The sequence below is a fragment of the Sarcophilus harrisii genome, chromosome 2 (assembly GCF_902635505.1).
Source record: "Sarcophilus harrisii chromosome 2, mSarHar1.11, whole genome shotgun sequence".
In the NCBI taxonomy this organism is placed as follows: domain Eukaryota; kingdom Metazoa; phylum Chordata; class Mammalia; order Dasyuromorphia; family Dasyuridae; genus Sarcophilus; species Sarcophilus harrisii.
Genome location: NC_045427.1, coordinates 420,349,412 through 420,370,524, shown reverse-complemented (window position 1 = coordinate 420,370,524; position 21,113 = coordinate 420,349,412). Strand labels below are relative to the sequence as shown.

At 42.9% G+C, this 21,113-nt stretch overlaps 1 protein-coding gene across 5 annotated transcripts in view; it reads right to left on the bottom strand.

Moving 5' to 3' along the window:
* The window catches only part of TOX2 (TOX high mobility group box family member 2), a 298,324-nt gene that overhangs the window by 30,999 nt on the left and 246,212 nt on the right, over positions 1 to 21,113 (bottom strand). For all 5 annotated transcript variants that reach the window (XM_031953845.1, XM_003756917.2, XM_031953844.1 and 2 more), the window contains 2 exons: positions 7,420 to 7,659; positions 1,625 to 1,852 (listed from right to left, as the gene is read on the bottom strand). In XM_031953845.1, the coding sequence (XP_031809705.1) occupies positions 1,625 to 1,852; positions 7,420 to 7,659 (468 nt within the window). The remainder of the gene's footprint in view (positions 1 to 1,624; positions 1,853 to 7,419; positions 7,660 to 21,113) is intronic.

Below are 21,113 nucleotides of genomic sequence, written 5' to 3'. Positions count from 1 at the left end.
TAGTGTCACACCAAGCATACTTGTAGCATGGATGGATTGAAGAGTATTATTAAACCTCAATAGGGTTTGCCTCTGAGTTCTGCATCTTGGTAGATGCAGATAATGTGCCAAGGGTAGGGCACATTATCACTGAGGATGGTAAAGGCCCCCAGAGGCAAGGAAGCATGGAACATAATAGCATTTTGCTGGCTTAAGCCTCTACCTTGATTACTGACTCATTGACGATTAGCATTTTAGGTTTATTAGATCTCATAGTCAAGCTAGGCTGCTTTGGACAAGGCTTACAGAAGGCAGAGAAATTGCCCTCAAAAGTCCAAGCTGAAGGCTGCAGAATAGACCATTATAGCTTATCAAAAAGAGGAAAAGACACTTGGAAAAGTTGTTATCTTACATGATTTTGTAGCCATATAAATACACATTTATCAGGGCACAGTGGAGAGAGCACCAGCCCTGAAGTCAGGAGGAGCTGAGTTCAAATGTGATCTTAACACTTAACACTTCCTATCTGTGTGACCCTAGGCAAGTCACTTAACCCAATTGACACACACACAAATACATATTTATCCTTCTGTATTTTTTAGCACAACTTGCACTCTCTTATGCTAACAGTATGTCTATTATTTCTTATACTTATTCTTCCCTTTTATGCTGTACATTTGACAGATTCATTCAGATCAAGAGAAAATAAAGCATGATCAAGGTGGGATCATGTTTTCACCTGGAAGAGACAGAGAGTCCAACCCTTTTATTTCTACTGATGAGGAAACTGAGGCTTGGAGAGACTGATTGGCTTGTTCAGGGTCTCACAGCTTATAAATGTCAGAAGCAGGATTTGAATCAGAGGCAGAATCTGTGTCTCCAAGATGAGGACTCTATCCATAGGACTTCCAAGGGTTGGATTACAACCACCAACTATCTTTTTGCAGTGCACTATGATGATAACAAGAGCCTTACAATCAAAGGGACACGGAACACAATGGTACTTCCTGGTTTATTTTGTTCTTGGCGATTCTCACTTGCATGGGGTCCCATGGCTGCTGGGACCTTCTTAGGCCCTGGATGCCTTCTAGGAAGTTGCCTACACAAGCCTGGCCAGCCTAGCTTTGTCCCACTGTTTTGTCTTTGAGCCAGTGGTAATAGAGACTTAGGAATCTTTCAGAAATCTGGGAAACGTTCCTTCTTTGAAGCTTCTGCCTTCCTCTATCTCTGATCATTTAACCCTTAGATGAAAAAAAAAAAAACCTTTTTCTCAAAGATGCTCCATGGCCCTGGGAGGTCCCTTAGGTCTCTATTTTGGCTTCTATTGGGGAATTAGGATATTGGCTGAAAACCTGATGCTGTGTATTGTCTCATTGATACAGCATCTTTCACCCCACCTCTGGAGAAGGGAAGGGAGAAGCTCCAGGAGGGTAGGGAAGCTGGGGGAAGATGGTTGGCACGGGGGGAGGGAGGCTGGACACTTTTCCCCCAGGCCTGGTGCCCTAACACTGTTTTTTTGGAGAAGGTAAGTCTGGCTGCCCTGGCACCCTGCCATCTCTCAGGGCTGCATTTCTGAGGGAGGCCCACCTCTGCCAGCTTTCTTTCTACCCATGCTAATGGGTGTTTCCTTGAACCAATGACTTACCTGCTTCTGCTCCTCTCCCAGGCTGTCCCACATGGATGCCACAATCTTGGACACATCCCCAAAGGTGGCGTTAGGGTTCTGCCCCTTGATCGCTGCTTGTGTGTCCCTGAAAAACAGGGCATAGGCTGACACAGGCTTCTGAGGCTCGTTGGGGTCCTTCTTTTTCTTCTTTTTTTGGCTTTTGGGCTTCTTCCCCAGGTCAGCAGAGGGCCTCTTCTCTCCAGTGACCTGTTTGGGGAACAAGAAGACACGGGCAGTGAGAGCTTGGCTGGGGCCAGCATGGCTCAGGGCTCTGGACAACCTGGAAGCTGGCTCTGGTTCTGCTACATCAACAGGGAAGCCTGCAAAGCCTTCAAAGCCCCACCAAATCCCCAGTGTCCAGCAACACAAAATAAAGCCACCCACTGCCCATGGGAGCCTGCTAAGCAAAATCTTCAGGTTCTATGATACAGTGGAAAGAATACCGGTTCTGAGGTCAGTGGATGTGGGTTCAAATCCTACCTCTGATATGTACTACCTGTGTGACCCTGGGTAAGAAATGTAATTTACCTGGGCCTGGTTTCCTCCATTGTAAAATGAAACTGGACTAGACAGAATCTGAAATCTCTTCCATTTCTAGATACACAGTCTTATGGTACAGATATCTTCATGGACTCCTCGGAGAGTTGGCCAGTTTCTCTATGTCAATTAATCAATATCTAATATATGTAGTCAAGTGGTATAGAGATAGAGAGTTGGGTCTATGGTCAGGGAAATCTCTGTTCAAATCTGGTTTCAGACACATATATCAGCTGTGAGACCCTGGGGAAGTCACTTAACCCTGTCTGCCTCATTTTTTCACCTGTGAAAAGGATTGGAGAAGAAAATGGCAAACCATTCCAATATCTCTGCCAAGAAAACCCAAAACAGGGTCAAGAAGAGTCACACACAATTAAAAAAGGACTGAACAACAAACTTGAACAAACAAGGAATTTGAACAATAAAAACATATGCTAGGTACTACAGATAGACAAAAATGAACCAGTTCTTGACTTCTAGGTTGACTTCCATATATATGTATGTGTACACACACACACACACACACACACACACACACAATACATAATAGATATGAAGTAATTTGGGGAAAACACGAGCAACTGGAGCATAATGAAAGGTATCATGTAGAAGGTGGTACTTAAGATGGAAGGAAGCAAAGAAAGGACTCTAAAAAGCAGAGATAAAAGGAGAGATAAAAAACGGGCATGAGGGATGGCTAAGGCAAAGATGAAAATGGGAAATAGTTGAGGAATGTGTATGTGGAATGATAAGAATGATTTGACTAGATTCTAGAGTATGTGAAGAGTAGGACTGGAAAAGTAACCAGTCTGTCAATAAATATTAATTAAACTCCTACTACATGTCAGACTGTGCTGAATAAAAGAATGGAAAATTCAGTCCTGCCCTCAAGGAGTTTACCATCAAATGGATGAGACAGCAAGAAAAAATGATATAAACAGGATAAATTGGAAATAATCATCAAAATGGAGTTTTCTGGATTTTGTTCTTCAGTCATTTTAGTTGTGGTGGCCTCTTCATGGCCCTATTTGGGGTTTTCTTGGCAAAAATAGTGGAGTGGTTTGCCATTTTCTTCTCCAGTTCAATTTATAAATGAAGACAGTTCATTTATAAATTTATACAATTTAGACAGTTATATAATATAGACAGATCATTTATAAATTATATAAATTTAACAGTTACTTGCTCAAGGTCACAGAGTTAGTAAATGTCTGAGGCCAGAATTGAATTCAGCACTTCCTGACGCCAGGCTTGGAGCTCTATCCACTGCCTTACCTAGCTGCCCCTATCTTTGTTGGTTGTAAAATCATTTCTCAATTCTGTCCAACTCTCCATGACCCCATTTGGGACATTCTTGGCAGAGATACTGCAATGAGTTGCCATTTTGGGGAGTGACGTATATGTTCAAACCTGAGCTTTAATGAGGGGGGAATTAATTTGCCAACTGAGGATAAATTAGAGAGGGGAGAAAGCTTGGCAGGAAGACCAATTAAAAGACTGTTGCAATAGTCCAGGTGAGAGATGACGACGGGTCTTCCCCTCCTGGATTGAATTTCTTTTTTTCTAGGTAAAAGAAGTCATTCTCTGCTTCATGTCTTACCTAGCCTTAATCACTGATTGGGCAGTTGGCTCAGTCAAAATGAGACATGTTAAAGATCCTAGCTCAAAAAGGACAAGGTCTCTTACTGCATCCAGGGGAAAAGCCTTCCAGTTTGAAATTATATATATACACATATTGGTCTGTCTCTTTCTCTGCCTCCCCTTCCCTCTGTATTCACATATAAAATAAGTATGTGTGTTGTGTATGTGCATATACACATACACATGTATACATACACACACATATGTACATTGCATCCAGAGCCGTCTCCAGTCGTCCTAATCTCTATCTGGCTACTGGACCCAAAGGCTCTGGGGGGAAACTGAGGCAGGTGACCTTGCACAACTCCCCCCTTAAATCAGGTTCATTTGCACATCAGGACATCATCTCCCTAAATGTCATGGTTGTCCACAAGAATTAAGGGCAAACAACAACAACAATGAAGTCTTATACCAGAGGGAGCTCTGTGTGAGTGGAGAGAAGGGGGTAGATGCAAATGATTCTGTGGAAAAGTAGAACAGACAAAATTTGGTAACTAATGTGTCTGGGAGAGGGCTTTAGGAGCATGAAGAGTCAGAGCTGACTCTGAAGTTGTTCACAAGTGATGGGGAGGGCCATGGTGCCCTCATCTGAAGGTATCTTAGCTGAGTGGTCCAAACCCTGTCTCCATCTTCCCATGGTACCCGATTCAACTCTTCCCCAGGCTGTTTTGTGGAAAAAGGTACACGAAGATCAGAGCCAATTCTGGATACACTGAGGGCCTTGGAGTAAAGAGAGGATCAATAACTTGCTCTTGCCCCACAGCCCAGGTCTCTATCCACTGCCTCTTCATTGACAAACAATCACTTAGCCAGCAAAGTGAAGGTAGAAAGAGAACAGAGGTTTTGTAGCCGGCTTCTTCAATGTATGGGCAGGGCTCCAAGGCTGCAGAGCGAAGGGCAGGGGCAGTGAACCTTGGGTTCTAGGCCTTGTTAACACGGTCCGGGCGACCTGGATAAAAACTACCTACAAGCTCTCGGAGCCTGTGAGCAAAACAGGGACGAGAGGATTGTACCTGCCAGCAAGCAGGGATGTGAATGCGTGAGTAAGTGTGTGAATGAGTGTGTGTGTGTGTGTGTAAGTGTGTGAGTGAGTGTGTGAATGTGAGTGTGTGTGAGTGAGTGTGAGTGAGTGTGTGTGAGTGTGTGTGTGAGTAAATGTGTGTGAATGTGAGTGAGTGTGTGTGAGAGTGAGTGTGCGTGAGTGTGTGTGTATGTGATCTTTTGAGTTTCCCTCCAATTCTCAGGGCTACAAGACTGTCTGGTACCAGAGGTGATATTTTAGCTGGCCAAATCAGGAGCTGGACAAATATTTTCTGTTCATCAGTCCTTGCCCGATCATTAAGCCCAGGATCAGGAGAGTAACATTTGTCAAATGGACAGCTGCCCATTAGTGAATGTGCAGGGAAGCCAGCCAATGTATTTAATTTAAGCCTGCCAGGCTGGAGCTTGGATTAAAGTCATTGGAGGTGAAAGGTACCTTATTAAGGGAAGCACTGCCTAACTCAGTCTTGCCTGGCCATTAGGGAACTGGGGGGGGGGGGATGTGAGGGAGGAGGAACTTCTATTTTCTATCTTAATCTTGTTTGATCCATTTTATACCAAAAAAAAAAAAGTTCCTCCAATGATCATCAGCCTTTGTCAGGGCCGTGCTTCAACACCAAGTCTTAGCCAACTTTCCGATTCTTTGTCCCTGGAGCTGCTGGCCCACCTCTCCGTGCATTATTTAATGAGACCTGCTCATACCTGCAGCGTATCAGTGAGGGTCCTCAGGTTTGGGGGTGAAGCTTGTGTAGGAAATGAGAGAAAAGTGTGAGCTGGTTCTGGGTAGTGCAGTAGCTGGTCTGAAGCCTGTTTCCATCCCTCCCCTTCCCCTAACAGCACAGAGAAGCCACACTTTCCTTGTGCTCTGGTTTGGGGATAACAAAAGCCAGGCTAGTGTGTGTTATATCTCACGGGGGTGCGATGGAAACTGGTTAAAGGCCAGGTTTTCAAAACCCATGTTTTTGTGTGTGCATGTATAGGATTATGTATCATTACGTATCATTGCATATATATGTACATTAATAGGTAATGATTATAATAACATACAATTAAGACATTATATAATAGATAACATATACATAAGATATGCATATATATAATAGATAATGTTAAAAATACACATATATTATATCATAGATAATGCATGCACTCATACACATATACCTCTGTGCACACAAGTGCCTAACTATGAACTTACACGTGTGTATGTAAGTGCACATATGTACATGCATACAGATAACCCACCTATATAATGTTACATCTGAAAAATGGCAAATTAGAATCTTTCTGTGGCTCATGTGGGTGTTTTAAAGAGGATTCACCTCAGGGTGCACTCAGCTCAGCCATTACTTATACAAATGGTGGGGGGAGGGGGGGGAGATGGGATATAGGAACAATTCCAAAACTGAGTCGTTGGGTATTACACCGATGTGTACCTCAACGCTGTTTGATTCAAACATAGGGGTTAGAAGATGTCTGTCAGTGCAGACATCCACAAATGAGGCACTAAATGCTCTCTGTTTGGGGGTTGATTGTCCTCTCAGTTCCTAAGGTGACCTTTGTGCCTCTGCTTAGCTTTCTTGTAATTTCAAGATAATCAGATCCTACTGCTATTATCTGATGAGTATCATCTGTTTCTCCTCCTCCCTTTTTCTTTTTTTCTTTTAAAAAATTCTTTTATTTTTAATTTACACAATAAAACAAGCATTTACATAATATAGTATAATAAAAAGATGACCACATGTGAAATGGCAAAGCTACTATGTACAGCTTGCTATTCCTTTTAAATATATGACAAAGTTATTATGTAAATTTATTTTTCCCTTTTTTTCTTCTCTCCCCCTATCCCTCCCTCATTCCTTCCTTCCTTCCATCTCTCTCCCCCACCCCTCTCTCTCTCTCTCTGTTTCTGTCTCTCTCTGTCTCTCTGTCTCTCTCTCTTTTTCTCTCTCTCTGTTTCTTTCTTTCTCTTTCTCTCTCTCTGTCTCTCTCTCTCTTTCTCTCTCTGTCTCTCTGTCTGTCTGTCTGTCTCTCTTTCTCTCTCTCTCTCTGTCTCTCCCTCTCTCTTTCTCTCTCTGTTTCTCCCTCTCTCTCTCTCTCTCTCTCTCTCTGTGTCTCTCTGTGTCTCTCTCTTTCTCTGTCTCTCAGTCTCTGTCTCTGTCTCTTTCTCTCTCTCTTTCTCGTGATATGTGTGTGTGTGTATATATATATATATATATATATATATATATATATATCTCAATATATATATCAATCTACTTCCTCCTTCCTCGTCCCAAACAGGAAAAGATCTTGGTTTTCTTTTTATTAATCAATCAATCAGATTAAAGGCTCATTGTGTACTGGGTTCTGGGAATACAAGCACAACTTCTATAAGGTGGGACAATATATGCTTATATAGGAATATAAATATAAGGAAATTTTAGGGAGGTGAAGGCACTAGCAGGTCGGGGGTTTGTAAAAAGGATTAATGTTTAATAAGCCTGGAAAAGATAAGCCCTGGTTTATCACTGTGACCCTCACCAAGAGTTTTCCAATAACGATACTACTCATACCTTGTAATGTGCTTCTGTCTCTTCTTCCTGCGTGGAGCTGGAGGGAGATGGTGTAGCTGATTTACTTCCTGGGGGTGATGGGGAGCCATGGCTCACCCCACTTCTGATTCCCATCTGTGAAATCAGCTGGGACTGGCTGAGGGCACTCATGTGACTGGCCAGCATCGTGGGGCGGTTGAGCAGGGACACCTGTCTGGTGGAGTCGTAGGACGATGCTTCTGCATGGACCATCTCCTGGATCTGAATTAGGAGAACAGTGTTTTAACATTTAAAATGTATTTTTCCCCTGGGATTGTAAAATAGTCATCATTAGGAAAAATTGGAGAATTGGCATTTAAAACTTCTAGCTGATGGTCAGAAATTAACCCTCCTTGTTCAGAGGGAGTCTTGTATTTCCTGAGAAGAGTCAAATGGGAAGCGACTCTTTTGGCCCCATTGTCCTTGGACCTTTGCCAGCCAACAGAACCCCAGAAGGATAGATTTTGAGCTGGAAAAGAACTCTGAGACCATCTAGTCCAATTCCCTCATTTTGCAGATGAGGAGACTTGGGCTCGGAGAGGTTGAGCAAAATTCATCCAAGGTTACCCAGCCAGTGCATGGCAGAGTGAGAATTGGAACACAGATCCTCTGACTCTGGATGTAGCATTCTTTCCCCATATCGAGCTGCTTTATTGATTGGGGTTTACATTGTGGCAGGTTTTAAATGAGAAGCTGAGGAGATTGTATATAATCCTAGATAAGCAGTAGAGTAGTGTTGCCTGAATTCAACAGATAGGACAAAAGGAAGATGCAGGGGACCTTCAGATCTGCCCTGGGGCCTCAGGGTCTGAGCTGGGGTCAGATTCCACTTTGATACCTATATCTCGGTGCAAGTTCCCTCTTCCCCAACAGGTTGCTGGTTGGAAGGTGGTCACCAGTAACTCTGACATAGTCATCTCTGAACCTCAGTAGGCTGGCTCTGGGTCAGCTCCAAGCCATTCTGAAAAGGTCATGTAGCCCTCCCAGGCTAACAATAAAGACTTACATGGTACTTCACAGTTTATAAAGTTCTTTCTTCAGGCCCTCCTAACCTCTCTCCTGATTACTCTCCTAATTAGTCTCTTTCTCAAGTCTTCCCTTCTTCAACCCTTCTTCTGCTCACATTTCCAACAGGCATAGATCTGAACAGTCCCTAATTCAATAAACTTCAGTGGATCCCTATTACTTCCAGGAACAAATAAAACTCACTCCTCTGTCTGGTTAAGCTCTTTATAACCTTTTCCCTTTCTATCTTTTTAGTTCTTTACAACATCCCTCATAAGCTCTATGGCCAAGTCAGGCTGGCTGACCAGCATTTCCTTGTGCATGGGCTCCATCTCCCAACTCCATGTCTTTCCCCTCACTGTCCTGCGCACCTTTCCCTTCTTTCCTTTGACTGAGTCAGAGTCAGCTAAGAGGCCAGCTCTGCAGAAGGCTCTTCCTAATCATCTCTGCTGGTCAGAAACAGAGGCACAGGTTTAGAGCTGAGAAAGAGCTCTGAGACCAGATAGTCCAATTCCCTTATTTTTTTTCCTGAGGAGGAAAACAAAGCTCTTCTAGGTTAAGTTACTAACAGTAATTAGGGAGGTGCCAGCTTCCTTGCCTCCTAGAGCACTTTGTCGACTCTGCATTATATGTACTTAGATTTGATGCTTTCTTTCCTACTAAAATGTGAGCTCCTGGAGAGCAAAAACTGCTTCCCTACCTTCTCTCCCTTTCCTCCTCCTCCTCCTCCTCCTCCTCCTCCTCCTCCTTCTCTCCCTCATCACTTAGCAGAGAGCCTGAAACAGAACAGATTCGAATAAATATCTTCTGGTGGATAGGAAGAGAATAAGCACTTATACAGTGTCTACTATTTGCCGGACACTGGGCTAAGCACTTTGCAATTATTTTGCTTGATCTTTGCAACAACTCTGGGAAGTAAGGGCTACTATCATTCCCATTTTACAGATGAACAAACTGAGAAAGATAAAGGTTAGATTTGCCCAGAGTCATACAGCTAATGTCTGAGGACAAATTTGAACTCAGGTCTAACGTTGTATCTACTGCACCATCACCTTCCTAACGGAAGTGATTAATAATTACTTGTTTATTGAACGAGATTATTGAACCTCGAGAAATATTTTTTTCTGGGCCGGTCCTGAAATGTCTGGCAGAGGGAACAAAGGATGTACAGGCCGGCTGGCCACGGATTTCCTTCCAGAAGTCTAGCCCCCAGGACACCCCCGAGCATCTGGAGCTCCCGTGATAACTTGGTTTGGAAACCATCATCCATCAGTTAGCCTCAAGAACCTACAATGATAGTGACGTTTGCAGCCAGAAGTGACGACTTCCTCAATCAAGGTCAAGCTTCTGGGGGTGGCTGTGTTGGGAGATGTCAGGATCTGTCCAGTTCACTCTATCTATCCTTCAGGGTTGATGGAAGCCTGAAATATGTTTCTTTTCTCAGGATAAAGAGACTTAATCCATCAACATGAGATATGTGTGAAGGATTGGGGGTGTCAGCTGCTACTGCGCCACTAATTAATCAACAAGAACTTTTATTATGTGCAAAGAGATGGGATTCAGCAGTGGTTATCCTTATCCCCTGGGGCAGGGGCGGCCAGGCTAAAATCTTGCCCCTGTTGCCTACTGGTGATGTGACCGCAACCTCTCAACACTCCGGTCAACTTTCTAAAACTAAGGAGTGCGGAGGAAGCTGCTCTGCAGCAGTGAAATCGGAGGCTGGATACAAAATGTGCTTGGTCGTGGGCATCTGAAGATGAAGAATCAGAGAATCCACGTCTGTAAGGAGAGGCAGGAGTGGTGACCCAGGGGAAAAGCTGTCTGGAGAGTGGGAAGACCTGCCCACACACATTGCTTCTGACACTTCTTTGTTGTGTGACCTTGTGGCAAATCATTTTAATCTCTTTGGGACTCAGTTTCCTCATTTGTAAAACTGGGGGACGTTGACCCAGCCGGACACTAAGGTCTCTTCGGAACCTGAACGTACAATCCTCGGACTTGTAGAGGAACTCCCTCCATCAATGTAGAGCTCGAACACAGAGTTTAAGGGACTTGTCCTGGTCCCACACGGCTAGCACACATTTCAGAGGGGATTCTAAGCCTGTCTTTGATAATGGATAATAACTGCTATTCTTATTCTCCCCCTGGACCCTTCAGTTTCTGATATTCACTGTTCCCTGGGAAGAGGAAGCAGTACTTTTGCAGCCTCCCTCAAGGTCCAGGAATGGCTTCCTCTGAGGAGGGCTCCTGGCTTGGATAAAATGAAGGTGCTCTGGAACGGGAGGCAGGAAGGTCTCACCCCAGGAGCCTGGATCCCATCCCCTGGCACCTTAAAAGGCCTAGTGGAAGGCCAGAATGAGCTGACCGATGTAATGGGTTTGGAAGGTTCACAGTTAATTCTCTTGGCTTGGCTTAGAGCCAAGTTGGCTGACCTCACAGACACTGGCCAGCTCCACCACAGGCTGGGGGGCAGGGGGCAAAACAGCTTTTGGACCCCCAAACACCAGGTGGCTGATGGTTTAGAGAAATGTGCGTGGGGGGGGGGGGCTGAGTAAAAACCAAAATATAGGTCAGCAGGCCACAGCCTAATTAGTCTAATTAGACTGAGCTCCCTGGGGGCGGCTGTCCTGTCTTATTCATCTCTGTTTTTCCACAAGCATACCTACCAGAATTATTTGTTTAAATGCACAGACAAATCACTTATGTATTAGCCACTGTCCTAAAGGCTGGGGACACAGACACAAGTAGTAACCCTCCAAGAAGCTTGTATTCTAATGGCAGAAGGCAACACCTAACAGGGAGCTGGAAATGGGGATGAGGATGAGGTAACAATGCAATGGCAAGGTGGGCAAGATGACCTGGATCCTGTAAGATGAGTTGAAAGGTCACCCATCAAGGATACAGCAAGAGCCTCAGTTATCCGCCTCTGTCACGAAATGGGCCCGATTCAGAGAAGTGAATTTTCTAAATAAATGAGGTTTTATGTTTTAAGCACTCATGCAGCTGCATTTTCTCCCCCGTTCCCCCCCCCCCCACCATTTCAGGTGGAAACTTTGCTGAGATGGATTGCACACTTCCCTGCCTACTTATACTGAGCATTGTTCAAACTTTCCCCTGAGGCGCAGGATCTCATTTCTGGATTGTAAGGCAGGTACATCTTCAGAGGTTAAGATGGTCCACACAGGGCTCCCTACCAGCTGCCCCGATGGTCCAGGGACTAGAGTCCAAGCTCCTAGTTTCACAAGTAATTACCCAGGGTTACGGAACTAGTAAGTATCTGAGGCAGGGATCCTCAAACTTTTTAAATAGGGGGCCAGTTCACTGTCCCTCAGACTGTTGGAGGGCCAGACTACAGTAAAAACAAAAACTTTGTTTTGTGGGCCTTTAAATAAAGAAACTTCATAGCCCTGGGTGAGGGGGATGATCGTCCTCAGCTGCTGCATCTGGCCCGCAGGCTGTAGTTTGAGGACCCCTGAATTGAGGCCTGATTTGAACTCGGGCCTTCCTGATGCAAAATCCAGAGCACTAGCCACCATGAAACCCTGATGCTTCAGGAATTGTCCAAGGCTGTACGGACAGTAAGTGGCAAAAACACTGAAGATTAAAGATCCATGACTTTCATTTTTGACCTGGTGCTTCTCCTATCATTTGAGGTAGCCATTGAGTTCAGTGGATGGAGTGATGGGTCTGGAATAAAAAAGACCTGAGTTCAAATCCTGATGCAGACATTTACTAGCTGTGAGATCCTGGGCAAGTCACTTACCCTGTTTGCCTTTAGTTTTTTCAACTATAAAATGAAGATAAAAACAATACCCATGTCCCAGCGTTACTGTAAAGATCAAATTAAAGCACTTAGCACAGAATGTTTATTCCCTTTCTTCTGCCTATAAGCTTTTTATACTTTTCTTATTTCCTTATTTTCTTATGTTAGGCTATCACTTTCTTCATTTCACAGGTTGCCTGCCTCTAGCGATGTCACCTGCTTTCTCCATCAATTTGCTATTTCTGCTGTGCTTTGGAATGGAAGGCAAAATAAAAGCAACTTGCATTTCTGTATTACTTTAAGATATACAAAGATGTTAAACCTGTATGCAAAATAAGTTTAAGTAGGGACTGAGGGTCTCCCATGATGCTCAAAGGCATTTTCTTTTCTTTTCCTTTAATTGCAGCTGAAGTGGCTGGATAAGTTACATTTAAAAAAATTATTTAATGTTTTATTTTTCCCAATTACATGTAATGTGTGTAAACAATTTTAATATTTTTTCAAAGGTTGAGTTACTAATTCTCTCCCTCCTTCCATTCTTTCCCTCTTTAAGAAGGTAAGCAATTTGACATAGGTTATACATATGTAGTCATACAAACATCTGTCTTTGTAAATCATTTTATGAAAGAAAACACAGACAAAAACCTCCCTCAAAAATAAAGTAAAGAAAATGTATCTTTGAAATGCATTCATGCTCTACTAGTTCTTTCTCTGGAGATGGACAGAACCTTTCATCACAAGTCCTACAGAATTGTCTTGGATTATTGTATTGTTGAGAATAGCAAAGTTATTCATAGTGGATCATCACAGAATATTGCTGTTACTGTGTGCAATGTTTCCCTGGTTCTGCTCATTTCACTTGGCATCAGTTCATATAAGACTTCCATGTTTTTCTGAGAGCAACCTGCTCATTATTTCTTAAAGCACAACAGTGCGGCATCACAATCATACCCAACTCATTCAGCCATTCCTGAAGGAGTATACTCGATTTTGCTGAGTAATAAGCCTCGCTTTATTGCCTTTTTTTTTGGAAATTTTCACAGATTATCCTACCTTCATCAGACTCTCTTGCAAATGTGATAATACAATTACTTTCTGTATTAATTTTCCCTATTTTACTTCTACAAACATTGCATCCATAGCAGGAAGATCAACAATTTCAAGACAGTAGCACAATGGCCATCTGAATATCTGTCATATTAAAATGTATGAAGAAAATCTGTTAGTTGAAACTTCTGGAAAATCAGTGATAAAGACAACATTGAAAAATAAAAGAATATATCTTTAGATTTCACCTCTCTAAAAATGTGTTGCTTAGAATATGTATACTTATTCTGAGGTACCACCTTATACCTACCAAATTGGCTAATATGACAGATAAGGAAAATGATAAATATTGGAAAATTAGGACACTAATGCATTGTTGATGGATTTGTGAACTCATTCCGGAGAGCAATTTAGAACCATGCCCAAAGGACCACAAGACCATGTATATCCCTTGATCCAGCACCACCACCATTACATCTGTATCCCAAAGAAATTACACAAAAAAGACCTACATGCACAAAAATATCCATAGCAGCTCCCTTTGGGATGCAAGGAATTACAAACTGAGGGGATGCCTGATCCCCTTACAGTTTGTGGGTTGAGAGGTCTGGAAACCACCACTGCTGTCACTAATTAGTAGCCTAATATCTGCTCCAAGTTTGCTGGGCCCAGTTTGCGGGGTGCAGCCTGCTCTGTACCGCGCTCCTCTCTCTTCTTGATACAACTGACAATCTTCTAAATTGTCTTGGGCTGAATTTGTTTAGGTTCATTACATCAAGGTATTTGGAGGGGTTTGGGGGAGAGCTCAGACAAGTCCCTGCTTTTACTCTGCCATCTTAGCTCTACCTTTTGTATTTTTTAAGGCCACAGAAGGCAACTGATTTAGAGCTGAGAGTTTTGAGATTATCTGCTACAACTCCCTCATTTCACAGTTGAGGAAATTAAGACAAGAGAAATTAAGTAACTTGCCCAAAATTATATAGGGAGTAACTGACAGATCTGGGACCAACATTCCAGATGAACTTTAAATATCGTGTTCTTAAACTCATACTGAACTTACTCAACTACAGCATTATTTAAACTTGCTTTAGTAAGTGGATAATTAAAAACATTTTTTTTGAGCTTAAATACAAAAAGACAAAAAGGAAAACAGTTCCATGAACACAGCACAATATAAAAGAGGATTCAATAGAAAATCATGAATTTCCATTTCACTGTTTACATTTTAATAAAACTATGTAAAAATACTTAGAGATTATTTTCTAAGCTACCCTGCTTTAACAAGTGGATAATTTTTAATTGGTGTAGCAATAGCTCATTTATTTATTTAACAAATATTTATTAAGTGGTCATAGAAATAGATGCTTCTCAAACACAAAAAAAAGCAGTTTGTTATCTGAAGTAGATTAAACCAATCTACTGCAATTAAGCTTAGTAAACTCTTTGTTCATAGGCAGTGGGGGTTTATACTTCAGCCCAAGCTTTGTCCAAATCACCACTGCTTCTATTAGTGTGATTCAGATTCTTGAAGTTCTACAGGGTAAGGGCTTGAGAGAGGGTATGTTTTGTGGAAAGTTGCCTTCTCATAAGTGTATCCAGTGGCATTTAAAAAGGTTTTAGAGACACAATTACTGGGTAATTTAATAATTTTATTAATAATCTCAGAATTAAAAAAAAATAATCTCAGAATTTTAATAAAAGATTAGTCATTTGTCTATCTCTTTTTTAGACCAAAGTAAAATATCATGGCAGGCTATTGCTTACAATGTCCATTGGAAAAGCCATTCCCCAGGATGAAGTTAACTGTGATTGGTTAACAATTAATGAGACTGAATATTGTAATGAGGCGCTGGACCTGAACTCTGATTATGTCATTTACTTCTTATTTATCCTCAGATTTGGGCAATCTATTTAAAAAATTTATCTCCTCCAAACTTGAGCAGAACACATTGTCTTCCCTACCTGTGTGGGGTCTGGGTACAGGAGGTTATCTCTTCCTTCAGAGATTGAGGTCTTAAAGTGAGAATAAAAGAAAAAGGAAAATGTGAGTCTCCCCAAATCATTGTAATTAATAACCATTTCCCACAGTCCTGTGTTGGCTATGTTGTAGGGAATCACTCAAATGTTAAAGGTCCCACGTCATCTATGACCAGTCACCGGACTCTTAATTTTCAGAGAGGGGGATACGACCCATTCTCAGTTCTACCAGATGTAATCCACATATTCCATGCTTTCCCTGAGCTCAGGTTCCCATGAAAGAATAGATGAGAACAATCACTGTTATTTGACCTGGGAAGCAGCACAGATACAAACAAATAGGGGATCCCAAAAGCCCTGCAACAACAAAAGAGAGCTGGGAAACTTGAGTGACCTTTGCTCTCACACACAGGACACGTCCCCCTCATGCTGGTCCTCCATGTGTGGTCTTTCTCCTCTTTTTCAGAATGGAAAACACAATTTACTAGAGATCTTGGCTGCAACTAAATGAAGCAGGTATTGTTTGCACACATTTCTGGCTAACTGTTGTTTTAAAGTTCCAGATGAAGGCAAAAGAGCTCCAAGATCCATCAGATGGAGCATGGCTTTGGATCACTGATACATAATCAAATTGCACAAATGTGTTTGTTTTTGGTGTTCCAGCCAATAAATTGTGCACTGAGTTAAAAACAGTAGAAACTACCTCAGGTGTGTTGGAAATATCTGGGAATGTGCTGTGCTGTTTCACTGACACTGGAGAAGATGGCAATATTTCCCAGGCTCTTCGAAGGCAGTGAGGGGGCAACTGGAGTCAGAAGCTGAGTTCAAATCTGGCCTCAGACTTTCCTAGCTGTGTGACCCCAGGTAAGTCCCTTAACCCTGTTTGCCTCAGTATCCTATAATGAGCTGGAGAAGGAAATGGCCAACCACTTTGGTATCTTTGTCAAGAAAATCCAAATGGGGTCATGGAGAATCAAACATAGCTGAAAACAAAAACAAATGCTCTTTAAGTGACTCACTCAATGACCCCAAATCCTCCAGTTCTGCTGGGAGAAAACATGAGTGGGAGCAGAGGTCAAATGTCTGTGCAGACTTTCACATCACAAGTTTCCTGTTTGGTCATCGAGGGGACCCACGGCCCCACAAAGACAGAGCCACAGACATATACCCAAAGATACATGTGTCCTGTCATGGTGTAGCATGGCTCAGTACCGCTATAAGCATCCGGAAGATGACCACAAAAGATTGTTGTGATGCTCAGGGAACAGTCTGCTTTGCTGGACTTAGTTCTGGAAAATAGGGTGCCCCCAATAGCTTGTGCCTACCCTCCCACTGCAGTTCCAACACCAAGGTATGTTCTAATCTGGGGGATCTCTTCAGTTCCTACCTTGGCAACATTTAGGCATAGGAAGATAGTGTGACAGATGTAAAATTGGTAAGAAACTTAGAGGCCATTGAGCCTAAACCACTTATTTCTCTTTCTTTCTTTCTTTCTTTTTTGTTTTTTTGTTTTTTGAGGCAATTGGTGTTAAGTGACTTGCCCAGGGTCACATAGTTGAGAAGTGTTAAGTGTCTGAGGTCAAATTTGAACTCAGGTCCTCCTGACTTCAGGGCTGGTGCTTGATCCACTGCACCACCCAGCTGCTCCCATTTATTTCTTACAGATTAGGAAAATAAGTTCTTTTTATTTTGTTTATAATGAGATCAGCTGAAATGCAATTATTGTAATTCAATTTAATAGACATTTATTAAGCACCTACTGTGTGTCAAGCACTGTGTTAAGCACTGGGAATACCAATAAGAGAAAAAAAAGACAGTCACAAGAGGAAGCTGATAATCAGGAGGGGGACCCTATGGCGTATTTGGCAGAGGTGTGCTTATTTTGTAGAGTTGAAACCAGGCAGAGCTGCAGAAGGAGAGTGAGCTGGAAATCTAATTCCTGCTCTATATAATGGAAAGCTTTGGGAAAAAATTTACTACTCCACCATTTAGCCTTGAAATCAGAGAGGGGAGGAGGCTAAGGGAGGAACTATCTGAGGGTGACTGAGAGTAGAAGTGATCACCTTATCCTGGGAGGGGCATTTTGTTTTATAGAGTAGAAACCCAGCAGGACTGCAAATGGAGAATGGGTTTAAGATAATTCCGATTCATTTTTCTGTTTTGAAAAAATAAAGAAGTGGTATGTCAGTATCTTCTGATCTGGTTTTTAAGTAAACCACTTATTTTTTCTTTGCCAATCTTATCTTCTCAAAAAAAATATGATATGTAGAAAACCTTTCAATGAATAAATGAAGGATGAGGGAGAAAATGACTCAATATTAAGAAAATTTATGTTCAATCTCACCTCTTATTCTTACCAGCTATTTGACTCTAGACAAATAACAACCTCTCTGGGACTTATTTGTTTCATCTATTAAATGGGGATAATAATGGCTAACATTTATATAGTGCTTATTGTATGTTAAACACTATACAATTGAACCCCATTTGGTCCTTATGACAATCTTGGGAGATAAGTGTGTTATTATTTCCATTTTGTAGTAGACTGAGGCTCTGCAGGGACTGCTGCACCCTCACCCCATTCTGATCTCACCTATGATGCTCAGACCTCTGTACAATGGGACAGCAGGCCCTGATGGGAGGGCTCCCCTATGCTTGTGCTCCCGGATGGGGTCTGCCTCTCCAGGGCTGTGAGAAGAATGCAGCAGCCCCCTCAATTCAAACAAGAAGTTAAGCTCACATCACTTCATGGAGGTAGAATCGGCAGGAGGGAAATCAAACATGCTCACAGACGGCCTGCCTTTCTATTAGCCTTATTAATATGAACAGGAATTGAAGGGCCCCCTGCTTTATTTATTAACAGTCTTCACTCTCGATAAGCCTGCTGTGGAGCAAGCTTCTCATTAATAGGGAGCTGATGGAGCTGGCTGCTTCAGTCCCCACGGGTAGGGATTTACTGGGGAGGCAGTGGTCCTCCCAGGGATAGAGTAAGGCAGCTGTCCCAATGCTGTTCTGGAACCAATGATAGCCCTCATCACACGTGGCAGGGAGGGGGTTAGGGTCATTCCCACTTTAGACAAAGGCCAAATTTAGAGACATCAACCAGGTTCACCCTTACTGAGCAGCATTCAAATTAATGCAAATCCATTATTTAGTTATAATTTTTTTCATTATTTAGTTATTAAAAAAAACATTTTGAGTTCTAAATTCCTTTTCTTTCTCCAACCCCTTTTCTACTTACTGAGAAGGCAAGTAATATGATACCCATTATACTGTAAATTTTCATTAGTTAATTCAAATAACAAACATTTATTGAGTGCCTGCTATGTGCCAGGTACTGTACATTTTCCTCACCATTCAGTGAACATGCTCAGTGTTATTTTCTTTTCTCTCTCTTTTTTTTTTTGTCTAGAACCAAAACTTCATCAGTATCAGGATATCTTGGTGTGTAAAATCCTTTTGATCACAAAGTCTAGTCACAGAGAGCTGGCTGGGGCTCTATTAAGTTCAGAATCAAGCTTGGAATCAATCCCCCAGCTAGGTCCTCCTGACTCTCAGGCCAGCCTCTATCCACTATGATGTACTGATCATACGTTCATTCCTTCAAAGAATTTAGAGCTGGATGTCATTTTAGAGATGACTTAGTCCATTTTCAATGTACAGAAGAGGAACCTGAGGTTCCGAAAGGGCCAGTGGTTTGTCTAAAGCCACATGGCTAAAAAGTGGCAGAGTCAGGATTCAAACTTCTGCCTGAAGCAGGGATGCCCAATACACACCCAGGGAAGTAATCAGACAGGTTTCAGTTACCAGCCTCTACGGATGGAGAACTTACTACTTTCTGTGTTGGAAGGGGACTTGGAGCATAAGTCAGATGGACTTGGATTCAGGAAGACTACCCCAGATGCTACCGGTGTGATCCTGGGCAAGTCATTTAATTGCTCCTGATCTCAGTTTCCTCACCTGGGAACATAGGAAAAATTTGGAGATCCTCTTTTCTCTCTAGAATGACAGGGGGTTGCTGGACCTGGAAGGCCAGGCTCCCAGACTGAAAAGTGGGAGGGTCATGAGATCAGAAATTGAGAGCAGCTAATGTGACACCTTCTATTTTACAGAGGAGGAAACTGAGGCTGAGAGACATTAAATGACCTGCCCACAGTTACACAGCTAGAAAGTGTCTGAGGCTGCATTTGAATTCGGGTCTTCTTGATTCCAGGCCAGTGTCCTATGGCTGCCTGGTATGACACAGTGGATGCACTCAGAGTCTGCAGACCCTGGGTGTGAGTGCCCTACATTCTGCCTATAAGACCACAGACAAGTCACCTGGGCTCTCTAACTACAGCTTTCCTCATCTGTAAAAAAGGGGATAATAGTATCTTGGGGGGAAAGGGAGGACTGGCTTTGGGATCAATGCCTCTGAGGCTTCTTGTGTGACTGGATAAATCCCTGACCTCTCAGTCATGGTTTTCTCCTCTGTAGGAGGAGATGAGATTGCTTCTGCCTCTGATGCTGTGATCTGTAGGACCTGCCTTATACACAAGGCTCAAATGAGACAACGTATGGCAAGAGCTTTGCAAACTTGAGATATAAATGTCATCACCATCATCGTTGTTCTGACGCACCAAAGCCTGGCCAGTGGAAGCGTGCGAGAGCGAAGTTAATGGAGATGATATGAAAAATGAGACCCTGTCAGGAACCCTTCAGGTAGCTCCGAGAAGAAGAGCAGTTTAGACTTGGTCCTAGCCTTAGCTTTGATTTTCCTTTTATCTAAAAATTTAAATCAAGGCAACAATTGTCCGAGAAAGGTTACAAAAGAAGAGCGGTTTTAAGTCCTGAAATCACAAATGGCTCATCCTCATTTGGAGCCCTTCCACTCTCCTGGGTAAATAGTGTATTAAGACAATTTTTAAAAACTCTTATTATGTGGCCAGCAGACCAGAACAGCTTCATCGAGCCGTTAAATATGTAATCATACTTTTTTTTCCTTTAAATTGCATATTATTTATGCAACAGAGCAGAACAACTCCAAAGGAGTAATTACGAATCTGGCGTGCGTGCTGTGGTTAGAAAAACCCTCATGGAAACAAATGTGAGAGGAAGTCAGTCACTTTGTCCCCGAGGCACTGTTCATACCCTCATACCCCCCTCACCAGCCCCCGCTGGGTCTCCTGGGATGCTGCTTCTGCCCCAGAATCTCCAGGGCCGGGCTTCCAGGAGCCAGTGAGATGGTGACCCCACTGTGGAATACTGGGGGGCAGGTGGAATCACCCTCCTTCTTGGCTCCTTTCCCCTCATCATTCCAGCAGGGCCAGCTCCCAGGCTGAGCCCGAGTTCTGCAGCTCTGGGCCAAGGGGGAGCATGTAAACCCGGGAAGAATGTGGGGATCCTGCTTTGCCAAACAATCACAAGAATGCTGGGTGACTCCCTCACCCTTGGAATCACAGACTCACAGGTGAAAAGCCGTGAGCATCACAGGGTCCTTGACTTAGAGAGAGGAAAGATCTCAAAACTCAGGTGGATGATCCCCTTATTTATTTATTTTATTATTTGCAAGGCAATAGAGCTTGTGACTCGACTAGGGTCACACAGCTAGTGTATCAACTCTCTGAGGATTTGAACTCAGGATCTTCTGAGTCCAAGGCCTGTGTTCTATCCATTGTGCCATCCAGCTGCCTTGATCCTGTTCATGTCAAAGGCATAACCCAAGTCAGGGAAGCTGACTTCTGTAGTCCTTAGGAGTTCTCCTTCCTAAGCCCTCAGAACACTCACAAGCCTCTTTTCAGAGAGCGGCAGGGCTTGAGAGTGCAATCCAGGGTTAAGTGACTTGCCAATGGTCACACAGCTAAGTGTTGAGTCCTCCTGACTCCAGGGCCCACTGTATCATCTA